This window comes from Sinocyclocheilus grahami, unplaced genomic scaffold (genome assembly GCF_001515645.1).
Source record: "Sinocyclocheilus grahami isolate Dianchi unplaced genomic scaffold, SAMN03320097.WGS_v1.1 scaffold125.1, whole genome shotgun sequence".
NCBI lineage: Eukaryota > Metazoa > Chordata > Actinopteri > Cypriniformes > Cyprinidae > Sinocyclocheilus > Sinocyclocheilus grahami.
Genome location: NW_015505304.1, coordinates 1,029,736 through 1,048,632, shown reverse-complemented (window position 1 = coordinate 1,048,632; position 18,897 = coordinate 1,029,736). Strand labels below are relative to the sequence as shown.

General features: G+C 36.9%; 1 protein-coding gene across 2 annotated transcripts in view; it reads left to right on the top strand.

Annotated features, from left to right (window-relative positions):
- The window catches only part of LOC107590155 (cadherin-4-like), a 267,908-nt gene that overhangs the window by 182,820 nt on the left and 66,191 nt on the right, over nucleotides 1-18,897 (top strand). For both annotated transcript variants that reach the window (XM_016278770.1, XM_016278769.1), the window contains exons 4-5: nucleotides 2,222-2,448; nucleotides 12,651-12,839. In XM_016278770.1, the coding sequence (XP_016134256.1) occupies nucleotides 2,222-2,448; nucleotides 12,651-12,839 (416 nt within the window). The remainder of the gene's footprint in view (nucleotides 1-2,221; nucleotides 2,449-12,650; nucleotides 12,840-18,897) is intronic.

Here is an 18,897-nt window from a genome sequence, read left to right as displayed (position 1 = left end):
GAAACTCTGGAGCGTTGAGCAAGCCGTGCTGCAATTGGTGAAATGGATTCTACGCTTTATTAGCCTGTTGTTTTGGTGCATCTTCTGGCAGGAAGCCGTGTGGTAAATTGGATAGATGGCTTGATAAAAAGCTTGTCGTGCAAGATATTTCATGGCAGATTTTTATTTTTATTTTTTAAACATTTTTGCCCAGTGACTTGGTCCCACGGTGATTTATGAAATCAATTTGTCTTGTTATCAGTGGGATTGTGGAAGAGAGATAAAATCAGTAGGAAGTGATTTTAGTTCCATCTTTCTTTCTTTTCAATCCTGAGGGAAGAAAGAGATGAGAGAAGCGGCACTCAAATCTATTTGGCACGCTTTGACCCTCTAGTTCTGGAAGACTGCAAAGACTTAACACTGTCAGAACAATATGCAGTTGAAGTGTCACTAATGCATAGATGAGACTGGGCCTAGTTGTCACAAGGGTTATTTATTTATTTTATTTTTTTATAAAAAAAAAAGTGTGCTATAGTGGTTTTGGTTTAAAACGCCTTAGTCAAAACCATCTTTGTGTCCTTAGCCCAAATTTAAATATACTATTTTTGCTTTACTGTAGAAACTCTAGCTATAGTGTTGGGTCACATATGTTTTAAATGATGTTTATAACTTTATATGAAATTTGAAATGCAATATTAGCAGGACAAAGCATTCGTCAATCTGACAAATGAATAAATGTAAATGTAATGGCAGGTTACATCGTGACAACATACCCCACTATTGTCAATGTGTGTTCGTGTGATTCCCCCAACCAAGCAATAAAAGTGCAAATGATCAGTGAACATTTATAGAAAAAAAGCTGTAATTTAAGGTGTCTTTACAGAAATTTATTTTCAAAAATGAATTTAAATAAATTGTTTTTATTTAATATTAAAAATATTTGCTTAAAATTTGCTCAACCTCAGGCCATCCAAGATGTAGACATTTAGCATCACATCACTTGCTCACCAATCGATCCTCTGCAGAGAATGGGTGCCATCACAATGAAACAGCCCAATCGATCCTCTGCAGAGAATGGGTGCCATCACAATGAAACAGCCCAATCGATCCTCTGCAGAGAATGGGTGCCATCACAATGAAACAGCTGATAAAAACTTTCCAATAATCCACAAATAACAAACACACAGCTTTTCAGTTTTCACAAGACGTTAATTTATGGACTGGAGCTGTGTGGATTATTGTGATGTTTTCATCAGCAGTTTTGACTGTCATTCTGACGGCACCCATTCACTCCAGAGTCCATTGTGATGTGCAAGTGATGTAATGCTAAATTTCTCCAAATCTGCTCCAATCAAGATGCATCTACATCTTGGCTTGCCTCAGGGTGAGAACATTTCCACCAAATTTCACCACATTTTCGGGTGAACTATTCCTTCAACCTGAGAAATATGTACTATTTGTGAAAACTAGTCCCTGACTCCCATATACTAAGAGCAGAAGTGGTCTACTAAAGTTCTACGACTGAACTTCTGGTAAATGTGAAATAGAGCTCTAATTTTTAAACTGTGATTAATCTAGACATGGCACATGGCTCTCTCTCTCACTTGCTCGCTCGCTCACTTTAAGTAGAGCTGAAGCTGTGGAACTTTCCCTCAGGTGTAACTGAATGGACCATCTGCTATTGTTGACCAGAAACCTTTCCAAGCAACCATAGCGGGAGAAAGCATATGACTCACTTATTCTGTTTGCTATCTTCACTTGTTTTAAGAGAAACTGAATTTTTCACACTTCTTCTGTCAGAAGAGTCTGTTATTAAGAGAATCCTTTTTTGTATATACTATAAACATTATCGACAAATGATATCTTTTGTTCAGTACATTGCTTATGCTATTGAATTTAGCCATAGCCCATCATTTATTACATATATCATTGATTTCATTTATTTGTCTATTGGTCTGTATGTGGCTGAATGAAGTATTGAATCAATAACGCCTTGTCCACCTTAGATGTAATAACTACATTACATTCATACTGTCTATAACGATGATGTTTTATTTAATAAGCAGTCTAGCATAGTAGGGGAGATAGACAATGACAAATGTGTGGGCAAGAGCAATGAAACATGTCGGCCAAAAATAAGATCGCTTTGAACAGTTTTTGCGTCTGGCAGCAATGAGAGTTCCATTGTTATTATTTAATGTTTTTCTTACCCTCTAATCTCTCTTTCTCTCTTTTCTTGCAGTGAAGTTCGAAACCTGTCAACAAATAGAAGAGGTTTCTTTCGAAAGCAGTGACCCAAAGTTCAGCGTTCGGCCGGATGGCTCTCTTTACGCAGAGCAACATGTGACGAATCTAACTGAACCCATCCAGTTCATGGTGACGGGCAGAGACAGCGCGGGCAAGTATATCTGGGAGACCACTGTTAAACTGGCCCTCGCTGGACACCTGCTATCACCTCCTGTTAACCAGGCAAGGACAAATTATGTGTAGTTATGTCAAATATCATTCCAAAAATATCTGTTTGTGAACAGATTTGTGTTGAGCTCATTTTTAAGAAGCCACATATATTATCTTTATATTTTATATATTTAATTATAGTATTGATAAATATATTTTTAATATATTTATGTTATTATTTTATAAAAAAATGCAGTTTGTAACTATTTTACTGAATTTCATTGTTTTTTACTGAATTTTTGATCAAATAATGCATGTTAAGCATAAGATTCAACTTCTTTCAAAAACCTTACAAAATCTTAAAGGGGTCATATGATGCGATTTCAATTTTTCCTTTCTCTTTGGAGTGTTACAAGCTCTTGGTGCATAAAGAAGATCTGTAAAGTTGCAAAGACTAAAGTATCAAATCAAAAGAGATATTCTTAATAAAAGTTCAGAGTCAGCCACACCTACCTAAAACGGCTCGTTCTAACACGCCCCCAAATATCTACCTCACTATGTGGGAAGATTTGCATAACGCCGCCCAAATGTTCACGCAAAGAAAGAAGGCATAACTTTTATTCTCACTGTAGTATTGTTGATGCTGCAGCCATGTCGTGAAGATGCTGTGTGCTTCGTTGTGAAAGCGAAATGGGTTTTAATGTTTTTGTCTCGTCGCTCCGGCCGGGACACGGCATCAACAGTATGTGAGGGGCGTAACATTTCCGTCTCACGCTTGAGGTATTCGGCCAATCACAACGCTTTGGATAGCTGGCCAATCACAGCACACCTCGCTTTTTCAGACCGATGAGCTTTGTAAAAATCAACGCGTTTCAAAAAGGTGGGGCATATAGGAGAAACAATAATGTACAGTATGTGGAAAATAATGTGTTTTTTTTACTTTAAACACATTTCATTACACCAAATACATAAAATAATGTTCTTTTTAGCAGCATCATATGACCCCTTTAAGACCCCAAACTTTTGAATGGTAGCATGTATACAGTGTTTTTTTTTGTTTGTTTTTAAGTTTTTGAAGTTTTTTTTCTGATAGTATTGTGAAAAGCCGTGAATGAGTCTAGCAGCTCAGTAATGGAGTGCATGAAATAATGTACATTGATTGAGTTCATGGTTTTAGGGGGGTCGTGGGGGGAGATGATGTGCCGTCTCAGTGTAATTATTTGCCCATATAGCACAAGCAAGAACGAGATTCAATAACACAGCAAGATGTTATTACATTTAAGCAATCATCAGAATTTGAAAAGTAGTTATAGCTTTTAAATTGATTACATTTCGGTTCTCCCTCTCGTGCATGTATGCACAGGCAGCAATGTCACGTGTGGAGCACTTTTAGAGGGTTTGCACAAGCCCTTGGCAACATACCAAAAGTCATGATCTGATTATGAAAGTGAATGCTCAAATGTAATTTTTATACAAAAGATGAAAGGAGTAATATTTCATCCAAGTTGCCCCCCCACCCCTTCACACACACACACACACACACACTTCTGCCACGATGTGTCCTGCTTGGCAAGTATCATTAAACTTTTAATACATGTGGCTGTCATGCTCATGTCCTGTGCTCTGGTGTAGTGCAGATGAGGTGTACAGGCTTTATATAGATGTCTTTCCCACTGGCATCGGACTGTTTCTGCATCCAAAGTGACCTAGAAATGCCAAGCAGAGAGGCAGGAATACAGGTCCTCTAGGGATCCTGGAGTCTGGCCTGGCGAGCCCTATCCCTGTGTCCCTAACCCCACACATGTCCTCTCCTTCTGCACGACCATTTAGAGAAATGTCTCCTTGCCGGTTACGGCAGGTTACTGAAGGACAAACGCACATGTGTGCACACACACGAAGCAAGAAGATACATGGGTGTTCTGGGAAATGTGACTCTTTGCAACTCTCTGACCTAGTTGAGACCATAAATAATTAATGAAAAAGTTATCAAAATAAAAATGAAGTAGTTTAGCTCTCAGAGTATTTCAGCTTTAAGACTTGTTTAATCTATTTATGTGCCAGAATTTCAGCTGTCTTGTCTTGAATTCCTGACAGATGTGATTTTCATAAACTAATTATCCTCAAGTAACTCAATGAAATACCAAAAAGCAGGGTGTAAGGACAATTTGACAAAGTAAGGGGACATATTATGAACCTTAACAGTTTGGCTTGTGTCCAGTCTACTGTCTACTACAGTTTAATTTTTTTTTTCTGCATCATGGCCAAGCAGAATAAAAAAAGTGATTATTGCTATATTATCATTTTTAACCATTAATCTAATTATTAATTTAGTTAATTATTTCCAATAATAATAATAATGATTATTATTATTAATTTAATTTTATATACTGTATGCATATATTTGTATTATTTATATACACATTTTATACATCTATATAATAATAATATTTATAATAACTGTTAGCATTATGTTGTTGTTGTTTTACATGATGCCATGATAATTATATTATTTGAACTTATACCATGGTATTTGAATATAATAATCATGGCATGTAATAAAAGTACCATGGTTTTACCATCATAGTACCGTTTTAGTAAGGGGTTCCATGCATCAAATGATTTGTGCTGACAGGAAATTTGACCTCACGTAAGACAATCGAGATTTATTTCTTACTTTTCTGTACATTTATTTAATCTATTTTGGCCTCTTGACTTGAAAGACGGATATATTTAGAGGTAGCGCTTAGGAAAATTAGCATAGAAATTAACACTTAAGATCACCACCATCTTAAACGAACACACTCACATACAGAAATGCACACACACACACATACGCACCGCCATGACTCGTTTGACATAAAAGTAATTAAAAATAAGGTGTCTCATTTACAAAGTAAGCATGTCTTTTGTTACTTTGAAGTAGCAGAGATGCTTTGAAAGACATTGATATGGAAGCTAGCTATTATCAAATGTGTATCAACAAAGATATCCCTCAGTGCAATCCTTTGTGCCTCTGCTGAGCGTAAATGTCTGTAGGTTACATGTAGTTCATTATGAACTTGCATGGCATTTGCCTGGATGGTGTGGCTTTTATTTGTTTGATCCATATGCAGCTTTCATTCTAGTATATTCTGTTGTATCTCCTTCTGGGCTGACAAGTTCCAGCCAATGCTTTAGAGTTCAGCACAACAGTGCAGTTTCTTTGTCCCCCAACATGTTTTATTGAGCAAAGTTTCTATGCTTTTGGATGGTTCAGGTCTAAAAATACCCAGGACTGTTCTTTGGCTGGCATTTAGCTCAATATGAGCCTCATCTGCCCCTAAGCTGGAGTTTGGAATTCATGTGTGCTGGGAATTATGTTCAGCAGCCATTAGGTCTGGTTTCCTCTCAACTATATGAATTCATATGAACAAAGAGTCAGAAACTAAATTGATTTTAAGTCTTACAAGCTTTAAGCACAACATAACGCAATATGTTGTTTATGTTTGAAAAAACAACAACATAATTCTGTATGAGTCAGATATTACAGTAGCTGCACTTTATGAGACATTTCATTGGCTTAAAGTAAACCAAAAACGTTGTTTGTTCAGGAATCTGGCAACACTGGACACACTGTGTATTTTTGATTTGCTAAAAAAAGTACCAACTCAAAAGAGTAATTTGTTCAGTAATCAGTTTAAAATTACAATTTGAGTTCACGCATCACAATTTATGTTTTTGATCAACTAAAAAGAACCGATTCAATCGTTCAGGAATTGGAGTTCACAGATTGTGTTATATGTGTATGATTCAATAAAACACATCCCATAAAACGAATTTGTTTGTTAATCGAACCACACTGTTCACGCTGTATGTTTTTGAATTCATACTGGCTCATAAGAGTAATTTATTTGTTTGGTTCATATAGTATAACCTCTCCATAAGACTAATTTGTTCAGAAATCTGACTACTACTGGTCATGACGTATGTCTTTGATTCACTAAAAAGAACTAGTTCATAATACTAATTTGTTTGGGATTTATACTGCACTGATAGCACTGTATGTTTCTTTCGTAGACTGTAAATAAAAAAAGATGAACGACATGTCTCTACTTCTGTTCACTATAGAAAAATGAAGCCAGAACATCTCAGTATGGCCCATAATCTTGCACTGATGATGTTATTTGGAGCCCGAGTTCACGCAGTAGTGATTTGTTTTGCACAGTAGTGATTATGAGTCCTGCCCAAATTCCCGCAGACCCAATCGCAAGCTCAAATAACTCATTAAAAGCAAACTTATTTGAAAAACGAACACTTGAACATACATCAACGTGATAAGAACTACTTAAAATTATGGAAACCATCTTCGGGGGAAAAAAAAGTATTTGAATTGTAATTTGATTATTTAGTTTGGCTCACATCCTATTTGTTTAAATGGAGAGGGTGGGGTTTATGACCTATACTGTTGCTAGCCACCAGATGGCGATCAAAATGTTTTGGTTTCATTTTTCAGGATGTGTGCGGCACGCTTGATTTCATCCTGTAGATTCAGTAGTGGTTTGATTGTTGTAAATAAGACCCTAATGCCACCTAGCTGACAGGATTAGTGAAGCGTTTTTGTAGCACTTATTGTAAGCCCAGAGTAACTCTTTCTTCACGCCTTTTTAGTAATGGAACTTCAGTGGAAATCCAGGTACATTTCCATTTTCTCTCGACGGTCTGGTGCGAAGACTGATTACGAAAGTAGCAAATGAGTGCTGCCTAATGGGGAATTTGCACATACTGGCATGTAATGGAAAAACTCCAGACAGGGTTGCAAGCAGTGCAATGCGGCCCTATAGAACAATAACCTCCAGATGTCTGCTGCAGAGCTGCAGGCTGACTGATGCCCAAACGGGTTTCTTCTCAGTGGGGAGGGATGGGGAGCCAGCTGGCAGGGCTGGTTCTTCTGGAGCTATGGGAGCTCAGGGCAATCCAGGCAGCCATTTCACACATGCTGACTCCCAAATGCGCCCACACACACATGCACGCACGCATACGTAGCAGCACATTCCCTACATCTGCCGTGCGCCATCCCACAACACAACATGCTTGTTCTAGTTTATTCTTTCCTCACTGTCTGTTGTAATGGGTGCAGTGCTTGTTGCCCTACCAGAGGAATAAACCTTTTCATTAGGCATGCTGTTGTAAGTCTGTGCCTTTATTGGCGCTGCCATGCTACGCTGCATCAGACCAGCCTGGGTCTTCCTGTGCTGTTGGCTACACATTCGGAGGAATGCTTCTGCAGTGCCATTGAGAGCTGATTGATAAATCAAGGCCTTTATCACAGCTCCCAATATCCTGTTTGTCAGCAGGCAAAAAAAAAAGATAGAAATGGAGCGAGAGACAGATCGAGAAGATGAATACCCCGCACTAATGAACAGATCTGTGAAGGAAGAGATTAGGATTTTGTCTCTGTTCAAACTCATTCGGCTGGTCACACCATATCTGAATGTGTCCTCCCGAAGGTGACGTTGCTTAAATATAAAAGGGGTGCCATAGAAGAACCATTTTGGTTTCCCCAAAGAACCTTTCAGTGAACAGTTCTTTTAAAAATATATATTTTATTAGTGTAAAGACCATTTTAGTAATCTAAAGATACTTTTGTGCAATGGAAAGCTGCCATGGATGTTAAAGGTTCTTGTACCACAGGGCTGTTGAATGCTTGATTCTGATTGGTCGTTGAACATTCTAAAGTGTGCAAATATTCACAGCTATTTAAGTAGTTTCATATATGTCAACCACATTACCCATGCTGACCAAGCAAACAAACATCACTAGCAGTAGGTTAAAAATGACAATTTCCATGTTTTTTCCCAACTAAATTAGCCTTTATTACCTATGGATAAAAAATGCTTTCTTTCTCCTGCTGTCCGCATGCACACACACACTTGCACACAGACAGAAACATACACATACAGAAATTTGTCAGCGCTGCCCTGCCACTGACATTATTTGCAATAAAATAGCTTGCACATGAAACGCTATGTTGCATTTCTCAGTAGCGAAGTTGTAACATCACAGTTTTTGAAGCAGTTAAACTTACAGTTTCACTGTTAGTAACACTGTTAAGAGACACACAGACTCAGGTAATTTACACATTCTTAATTTTCTCTCTCTCTCTAGTAACTGCATTATTCTGCATATTAATTGCTCAAGCCTTCATTACTTGCTCTAAAATTATGTTTTAGAAACAGCAATGGAGACTTGGGATGATATGTGTAAGAAATGAGTTTTATACATAACATTTTATTAGGGCTGTCAGTCCTTTTTTAAATGTTTAATCTAATTAATTACAGGGTGCTGCAATTAATTAATGTAATTAATCGCAAACTAAATTTGTCTGTGAAAATACCCCCAAAAGATCATTTAAAGCTATTATTGTGTTAAATGTTTAAGCTTCAATGGCCTAACATAAAGTATGGAACATAAAAGAAGATAATTTGAGAAACATCTCAGTATTTTTTGTTCATGCAATGAAAGTCACTAGTGACCAAAACAGCTTAGTTATAAACAGTATTCAAAATACCTTCTTTATACCAGAAACTAAAACTACCAGCAGGTGGCGGTAAATGTCCTTATGAGTCGATTCGTTCAAATAGCTTATTCATTCAGAAATTCAGTAAACGGCTCTCTCTATGGGCTACTGAATCATTGGTTCACACGATTCGTTCAAAACGCAGATTCATTCAGAAACTAAACACCGCTGTGCTGCTCAGAGATGCACAACAATTCTGCTGTGGCTTTTTAGGTAATATTTTCGTTGGCAAAATTGAACTCACAAAATTATGTTTAAAATATAATTACAATATTAACTTATTTACTGAACTGTTGTATAAAATCACATTTGCACTCGTGTCCTTCGTGACAAAAACAGCACTCGTGTGATATTGCTCTCGCTGCTCGTTTGATATCGCTTATCATATGATATAAATATTAGACAAAAACTCAAACAGGCATTTTTTGCCCCAATATCTTGAATTTTAGGCCATAAATGCATTTATGGAGTTCTTGCCCTGCATCATATTTGTCAACAGTCCACTGTATGAAATGTAAGATGATGTACAGGTCTGGGGGCAGGGCCAGTGCGTTAACTGCATTAAAATATATTAATCGCATTATTTTTTCACATCTAATAAATTAAGTTAAACTGACAGCCCTAAATTTTATACACAGTTTTATACATAAAAATTCTCTCTTTGCTGGTCTTCCAGCCAGTTCTATCAAACCTTTACAATTAATCCAGAATGCGGCAGCAAGATACATTTTTAATGAGCTGAAAAGATGCACCTCTGTTTAGCAATTTGCACTGGCTACTAATAGTTGCTTGCATAAAATTCAAGGCATTAATGTTTGCCTACAAAACCACCACTGGCTCTGCACCCCTTTACCTAAATTCATTACTTCAGATGTATGTGCCCTCTAAAAGCTTGCATTCTGCAAGTGAACAGCACATTATTGTGCCATCCCAAAGAGGCACAAAATCACTTTCATGGACTTTTGCATTACATTTTCCCTCCTGGTGGAATGACCTGCCCAAATCAATCCGAGCAGCTGAGTCCTTAGACATATTCAAGAATCGGCTAAAAATACTTATATTCCATCCATCTTTATTTGACCCTTTAACACTAGCACTCTATATTCGAATTCTATTCTTAAAAAAAAAAAAACTTGCCCTTTTTAGACTTGCACTCTTTTCATTTACTAACTGCTTGTTTTCTTTAAAAAAAACTAACACTAGCTTCTCTATTCTTTTTGTATTCTATTTGTTTTCTTTTATTATACAATTAACAAAAAGCAAAAAAGGCCTCTAACACTAGCTTGCTCTATTATTTTTCTATTCTATCTGTTTCATTTTTATTTATTATATAATTCTTTAAAAAAACAACCTTACTAAATGTATTGCGTTAGGCTAACTGAGACTTGTCATAGCGCTTGCATATTGCTCTTTTGTTGATTTTGATTGCTTCCATTGTCCTCATTTGTAAGTCGCTTTGGATAAAAGTGTCTGCTAAATGACTAAATGTAATGTAAATACATAAGAGTTTTTAAAAGACATTGTGCCCATATTACCACCTTGGGTGTGCATTACTTTTCAGTAATTCAGTGGCCCGTCGTCAATTATTACTTACTTCATGGAACCGTTGATGTCAATAATGAACCTTTATTTTTAAGATGGCCGTTTTATTTTTAAGTTGTCAGTTTAGACACAGGAGCTTCGAATGCCTTCTTATAATTTGTCTTTTGTCTGGGAGGATTATTTAGCCCTCACTGCTCAACTTGATTTTGCCTCAATCCCTTTTCCATTCTCCAGCCTCTTCTTTCTCTATTTCACCCTCTTATGCACAGTAATTCCACCTGCTGCCCCCCGAAAGGTCTTGTTGCAGCCGCTCTCTGTTGCAGGAGCGGGTACCTATGAGCTTCGTGGATGAGCAGAGCTGAGGCGGCAGTGATTTTATCAGTGCCTCACAGCTGCCCTCCTCGCTCATTCACGGCTCCCTCCCTCCGCTACAATCCCTCCATTTTCCAAGCCCTTGCAGCCAGAGCCATCAAGCTGTGAAAAATTAAAACAAAAGAGGGAAAAAAATACAATATGTTTGCTCAGATTTGCCTCACATCTGTTCGAGCTCTTCTGCGACAAACCGTGTTTGTGAGACATTGATAGGCTGACCTGCCTACGCATGCTTGAGTTGGCAACCCCCGCCGGGGGACGCGAGACAGGCCGAGAGAGAGAGATAGAAGACTGGGATTTGGCGAAAGCATCTCGGCTCGAAAATGCAGTGCCACAAACGTCGAGGTGTCAGGGAAAGAAACGGCAACACAGGATTACATGAAAAGCTGACAATTTAAAGATGAGCGCTAAAGACACTAAATGAGCCGCAGGACAGTCCCCTTCCCCACACATGCACACACAGCCAGCCCCTGTGACAAACGGTGCCTGTTTGATTGGTCGCGTCAGCCCTTTTCCTTGGCCTTTGGAATGAATCAAGCGAGGGTCAGCGGCAGCTCTAGTTTTTCTTGTCTAAATTATTGATGTGGTATTTCATCAATCTTTTTCATTGGGCACCCATGAGGAAATGTCATGGTATGCATCACTGTGGTATTGCTGTGTTATAAGGGCTGGTTTACAGAGGCCTTGACGTGATTTGTCATTTTGATTGGTCGTTTTAGCAGAAACCCCACAGCTATGTTTATGATCCTGACTCAGGGCTCAGGTGTACTCCACGACTATTTTGTACCATTGCCTCACATACAATGAGTGATTAAATGTATGTGCTCCTAGGGGTGTTTGTCTGTTCAACCTGGCTGTTGTATGCATCTAATTGCTCTTTTATAACTCTGGAGACTTAAAAGAGTTCTCACTTTATTCAACTCTGTTTCAAAGTGTTAATTTTAACAGTTTTTGTAGTCTTATTGTATTGTAGTCTTTAAATTAAGTTTTTTTTCTGTTTAATTCATTAATTTTAGTCAGTTTGAGTAAAAATTAATTTTTAGTTGACCAGGTTTAATTTTGCACTGAATATTCAACTGTTTATGTTAACTAAATTAACTGTTAATTAACTCGAACCCGACTTACCTAAACCAGCGTAATTTGTTAATTGAAATAAAACAAAACAAAAATGTTAGATAAAAAAACTGGAAGTACTAAAATAAAACTAAACTGAAATAAAAATAAAGCTAAAATAGAAAAAAAAACAAATAAAAATGACAAAAGCACATAACATTAAATGTAACTTTTTTTAAATTTTATTTTTAATTTAAATTTAATTACAATTAAAATAAAAACTGAAAATTTAAAAATTTAAATCTAATTCGAAACCCTGAATACTATAATAGTATATAAACTAAACCCAAACACGCTTTATATTAAATTAATCATATATATACACTTGGCTTAAATCAAAACACTGTTCATTACCAGGTTTTCTCTCAGTAATTTATTAGAGATTTAAGATAGTATTTATAAAGTGATCATTTTGTCTAGCAATATTTTTTTTTTTGGTGGGGGGCGGGATTTAAATGTCTGACGTTTGTTTATAGATTTTGATATCTTGTCAAATCTCTTTATTAGAGAGATTTAAAAGTAACATATATATATATGCTGTTTGAAAATAAGTCATTTAAGATTTTCTTTTTGAATCATGATGATCTTATTTATAGCATCAAATTTTATTCTTTATATTTTCTTTTTAATATGCTGTCTTTGTGAATGTCAAGATCTGCTTCATATGGAGTGTGCGTATATGTTTCCACAGTTTGCTGGGGATGGTATTTATGGCGGATCCTCCCACAACCACTATCAAAATCCCAGGCTCATTACGTTTCCACGACAACACCAGCGAGGCTCGTCCAATGGGCTGCGGCGACAGAAGCGAGACTGGGTCATTCCACCAATCAACGTGCCTGAAAACTCCAGAGGACCCTTCCCTCAAGTTCTCGTCAGGGTCAGTAACAGCTACAGTTCACAGCTAACTGTTATAAAAAGCCTGAAAGATTTATTTTTATTCAAGGCACAAGACATCTCCATCGCTTTTACTTAATGGTCATATTTTGACACATGCTGCTTGGTTGTTAGTAAAACAGATATAACTTTCAGCCATGAATGAAAAGACTCAAGATCTTGGCAAGCTTTGTCTCTCAGAACAGACAGTTCCACTACTGAAGTTTCACTGTGTCCCTTCGAGACATAAAAGAACAAGCCTCTCTCAAGTCTCCACACAGAAGCTTTTACCCAGGCCTCGCACTTCTGAAAGACAGAGCTTTCCTCGCCACATCTCTTGAACCGCAGAGAAACCTAAGAGGTTAAAAAGCAGTATCACAGGTGAACATTTTCAAGAGCTTTCTTTCAGACAGCTCTTCTGCGTCTGCCGCTGAGAGCCCTTCTAAGGTAAGGAGAGGACTTGTGCTCCCTCTCTGAGTCAAGGGTTGATGAGGAGGGGGCTCAGAGGTAGATTGGCACAGGGTATCAACATCTCTTATCCATCTAATGCTTCTACAAAGCCTCTCCTTAACTTTCTCCAGGATGAGATGAGAAATGAGGCTTTGAGGGATCCTTTCTATCATATCTACAGGGTTCACTGCTAGGTTAGATGTAAGGCATAACGTACAGTCAGGGTCCTGACCGACCCTGAGTTCGCCGCCAACCAAGAACATCATGTAAATTCAGTTCCTTAGTTTGAAATTAATTTGAATGAACACTTTTTAGATGAATAAACGTGAGTTTAAAACTGAAAAAAAAGATTAAAAAGTCTTAAACTTTGAAGGTTTATGGGCCATAGATGAAAAAGAAAGCGATCATTGTGGAATATAGAATTTATTGGTCACTACACTGCAATATTTAGCCATTTAATGCCATTATTGACCAATCAGAATCAAGTATTTTAGAGAGCAGTGTATAAGAAGGGAAATTATGTGATTGAGGACCATAATGGAAGACTCTAACATAGTTGGTATGGTAGAAGGTACTTCAAATGTTGAAGAGGATGTGTTCTCATAAAGAGTTTTTATAGAAACCTGCACTAAAAAGTGTCTGCCTCCACAGTACTTTGAGGTGTGTTATCCATGCTTGAGCTTCTCTGGGGTTCTACAAGCTTAAGGTTGTGTTATCTGTCATTCAGACTCCAGCCTGGCCTTAGCATTCTGTGGACTGTCCTCATAAACTCCCTCATGGCCACTTGTACCTCAGATTACACCCATGGATTACTACAATCTCTTTCCACTGATGCGCACGCAGACGCATGGACATCACTTTAAACCACCCATATGGAAAGATTAGAAAACCTGTGAAAAAGCATGGAATCCATTTGAGGAAAGTTTTGATAACCCTTGTCACCTCTAGCCTTAAATGTTTGGCTTTAGAGACCCGGGTCTGTGGGTGTGTGGAGCTGACATGTTATGCTTGTTGGCTATTTTCAGGTAATAAAAGATTACCTGCTGCAGCCAATACTAGGCAAAATCCACACTATGCCAAAGCAGACTATTCTGTACTGAAATAATTATATATTTAAAAAAAAAGGCTTCTTTTCAGTTCTCTGGAATTTACTTTACATAGAGAATTCGTAATTTTGAGGCTTACATTTCATGTAAAAAAACCCATCCTTTATGCATTTCTGAACAGTTTCTATAATGTAGAAGTCCTGTAGTACCAAGGACATGATGTAACACACAGAACCTTGAATTACATCCATACATTTGCATGCTGTTTTAAAATTTTGAAATTCACATCTGAGCACATTTCGCTCAGCAAGAGTCTAGCTTGACCCATTTTTTAGCTCCCGAAATTTGTGCTTATTTCTCACAGAATTAATCAATACACTTTTGAATCTCATAGGTGTAATTATGTAACCAGCAAATTATGTTATTAAGATTAACAACACATTTTACTATTTAGTCGATTTTAATGATATTGACTCAAAAGATCTGGGGGGTTTCATTGGCACTCACCCTGTCTAAAGTGAGGGCTGGGCTTGTGTGTCATGCTGCAAATTGCCAATAAGGTCCAGCATTAAAGTTGATAGTGTGCATCTGCTGTTATATCCATCTTGGATCTGTATTTGGTCTAAATTAAATATATTTATGTAAGTAATTATATATATATATATATATGTGTGCATGTATATAATTTTCAGCATAATAAATGTAATTAGACACTATTACACTATTAAATTTTCTAGTAGCTGTAATTGTTTATGGTTCATTGAACAAGTATAAAAAATATTGTTTAAACCTTTTCCAGTAAAGTTTTGTATATCTTCTTTGGAAATTACAAAAATTATAATTATATTATAATTATTAATATTATACATGTATTAGACACTATAGAAAATGAAAATAAAATGTATTAGACAAATTGAACATAGAATAGATTCTATTCTTGAGACAATATATTTATTAAAAGTCTAAAAAATACTTTTTTTTAAAGAAACTGCTCTGTAAAATAAATTACAAAATTATATATATATATATATATATATAAAAAAAAAACAGAATTCATATAATTCTTGCAGGAATTGTCTAATTACCTCTATTACACAGTTGTCACTTTCTCTGCCTACTGTCTAGAGACGCACAGCACCGAAGGACAATAGTGAGTTTCATTGACATGAATAAAAGCAAAGCAGCATTTATTCTTGTTTACATTTTCTACATCCCCAATTACCTACGAAATTCGAATTCCAATAAACAATACATCCCCCCAACACATGCACAAAAAATGAAAGCGGTGAATTCTTAATTTACTGACTAGCTCGAATCAATTTCCATTCTCCCATATTGGTCCATTAGCTCCGAGGGGAGATAGGGAAGCTCAGTGCACCTGGCCAGCTCTAGTATTCACATTCTCTGTGTCCTATTATTTGGTGAGCAGAGCTGGGGCTTTGTCGTCGCATGGATGATTTAGAAAACGAACTGTATGGGCTATGTGCGCTAATGCCGCTAATGGCTGCTTCCGCCTGACAATGGTGCTCGATGATACCTGGACCTGAGCTTCGAGAAAAGAAATAGACAGGGATGTTTTGCAACATAAAGCTTGGATATGTTTGCAACATCATGCTAACCTGCTTGTTTTTCAGCATAGTGTAATACATAATGTTTTTGAGACTAGAGAACAGGTCATGTTTCGAAGAGCATTAACTAATAGAGTATAGGAATCTTTCATCCGTAAAATTCTGTTTTCATTTATTTAACATTATGTAACCTTTCTTTTACAGATCACTAAAGGAGAATGTTTGAAGATTTTTTTCCATGCAGTTATAATGAACAGGAACTGAAGCTTTCAAGAATGCAAAAGCTCCATAAATCATCAAAAAAGTCATCCAAATGACGAAATCATTTAAAAGTTTCTGAAAGAAGTAACAGTGACTAAATTTGTGAATGAATCGTTCTAATGAATCAGTTCATTCGGGAACGATTCATTTGAAAAGTGAAATAATCCAGTTCGTAAGTTCATCTCACTTGTTCAATGATTTGGTTGCAGTGGTTAACAGCTCACTTGAGGTGACTATTGTCAGTGACTAATGATTCAAATCTTGGTTTCAAAAGCATCATAGGAACCACTATTTTTGAAACTTGAAAGCTCGTCTCAATTCATTGTAACTGCATGTGTCCAGCACATTTTTTTTTTATATTTCTTACATGTCGTACAGGTCTGGAACGGCGTGAGAGTGAATAACGGATGACAGAATTTTTATTTTGAAGGAAAGTGTTCCTTTAAGGACAGGCTGGGAGAACAAAGACTTGGCCAAAATGTTTATGCAATTTTGTCATATATGCAATCTAAACAGGTTTGCGGCAAACTCCTTGGGCATACCAATGAAAGACAGAAGTTCAGTTATTCTGTTTTGATGGGAGTCGAGATATCTGAGGGCGATCACCCACACAAAGGAGACATCAAGTTCTAATCTAAGCTGCTTGCTATGTGATTACACGTCTCTACCTCAAGCGAAAAATCCAGTGTGGTAGAAGCATAATTAGATCTCATGGAATGCTCCTTGACTAAAACTGGCAGTCATACAATACATAGCCTATAGCATTACAGCTAGTGTAAGTGTCCTGGTGGGGCTCTTCTATTACCGACTAACTTAATCAGAGGCAGTAAAAGCATGGGTCAGAGGGTAACATATTCGCTTGAGTGGAGAGTTTGAATGATCGTTATTTCTCACGCTGGCCTTGAATAACTCGACGTATAGTACTGTAGGCTACTTGTAATGTGAAACTTAGCTCAAGTGTTAGAAAGTTCACTCACTGAGTACCGAACTTCCTTGAATGTGGACCCACACGATATCGGCTTCAAGAACCTGTGCTAAATGGCTTGATGCAGTGGCCTGCTTGCATGTGTGAGCATTTGTGTGTGGGTGTGCGTAATTTTAACTTAGAGAGTAATATTGTAATGAGAATGTTATGGACTGATCGTTTCTATTACTAAGAAGGTATTGTGTGGTAATTTAGCCTGTGAGAAAGTTGCACTGCCGAATGCTTGTCACTGACCTCCCTCATGTTTCTACCGCCCACGCAATCCTCATATTTGTATGCAATATGTTTCATGTTAGAGGCTTCTAACACGGCCTGTTCTTTACATATGTGGACATTTGTGCCTTTGGCAGAAGCATAATTATCACTGGCACCTGTATTATACTGTATCTGCTGCCATATGTATTATATAGTAGTGTATGCATTCAGTACCTCAGTGACCCAAATTCATTTACCAAAATGATTAGTGTAACACAGATCACACTACATGGAGTGCTGTATCTTGTAATGAATTGCACTAGACTTGACCTTTTCCAGTGTGATGGATGAACCCGGAAATAATAGCTGCTGGCTTGTTATTTAATCAGAATTCTAAATAATGGCTTTGTACAAAACTGGATAAAATGCAAAATAATCATATTTATTTATACTTTAATGTACATCATGTATTGTGTGTGCTTAACCATATACACTCATTTTAAAAGCTATGACTTCTTAATGTTTTTGAAAGATGTTCACCAAGGCTGCATTTGTTTGATCAAAACAGTAAAATATTGTGAAATATTACTGTATTTATATTTTTTTAAAGAAATAATATTATTTATTATATTGAAATATTATTTTATATTATATATTATATTTTATTTAAAATAACTTTTTTATTATTTTAATATATATTCAAATGTAACTTATTACTCTGATGGCAAAGCAGAATTTTCAGCATCATTACTCCAGTCTTTAGTGTCACATGATCCTTAAAATTCATTCTAATATGCTGATTTGCTGCTTAATTAACATTTCTTGTTATTATCAATTTTGAAAAAAGTTGTGCTGCTTAATGTTTTTGTTCAGAAACTTTTGCAAATGGAAAGTTCAAAATTTATTTTATTTGAAATAGAAATTTCTTGTAACATTATAAATGTTTTTACTGTCACTTTTGATCAATTAAATGCATCCTTTCTGGAATAAAAAACTGTACTGACAGCAAACTTTTTAAATGGTAGTATACACTTCATAGTAGTATACTAGTATGTCATTCCCAACATAGCCGTAGTCCTTATGGGAGGGTTTGTTGTGAAAACACTTTTTTTATTTTGTGGCTCAAAAAACTATACATTTCACCCAAGAGATACTAGAAGCCATTTGGAGGCTTATAACGCTAAACTAACATCCCATTAACCAGTGACATCATTATGATAGCCATGATTCACTCCATCCCCCTTATTAAGTCCCTCTCTCATCTGCATCTCTGGCTCCTTCTTTATTCTCTATCCCTCCCTGCCTCGCCAGCGCGCTTGACATTTCTCCCCGCATCCATTCTTCATGCTATGTGTGCGTGTGTGTGTGTTTATAAGAGCATGGAGTGGAGAGAAAGAGACAGAGTGAAAAGATGGGCGAGGTGGATAGCTGCAGCTAGCACGGTAGAAAAAGTGCAGAAGCAGCACAACAGCATCGCCTCTTCTCCTGCAGTCGTGTAGAGGTTGTCTCTCTAATTACCCGGCCCCCCTTTTCACGCCGCTGCCCCACCTCTTAGCT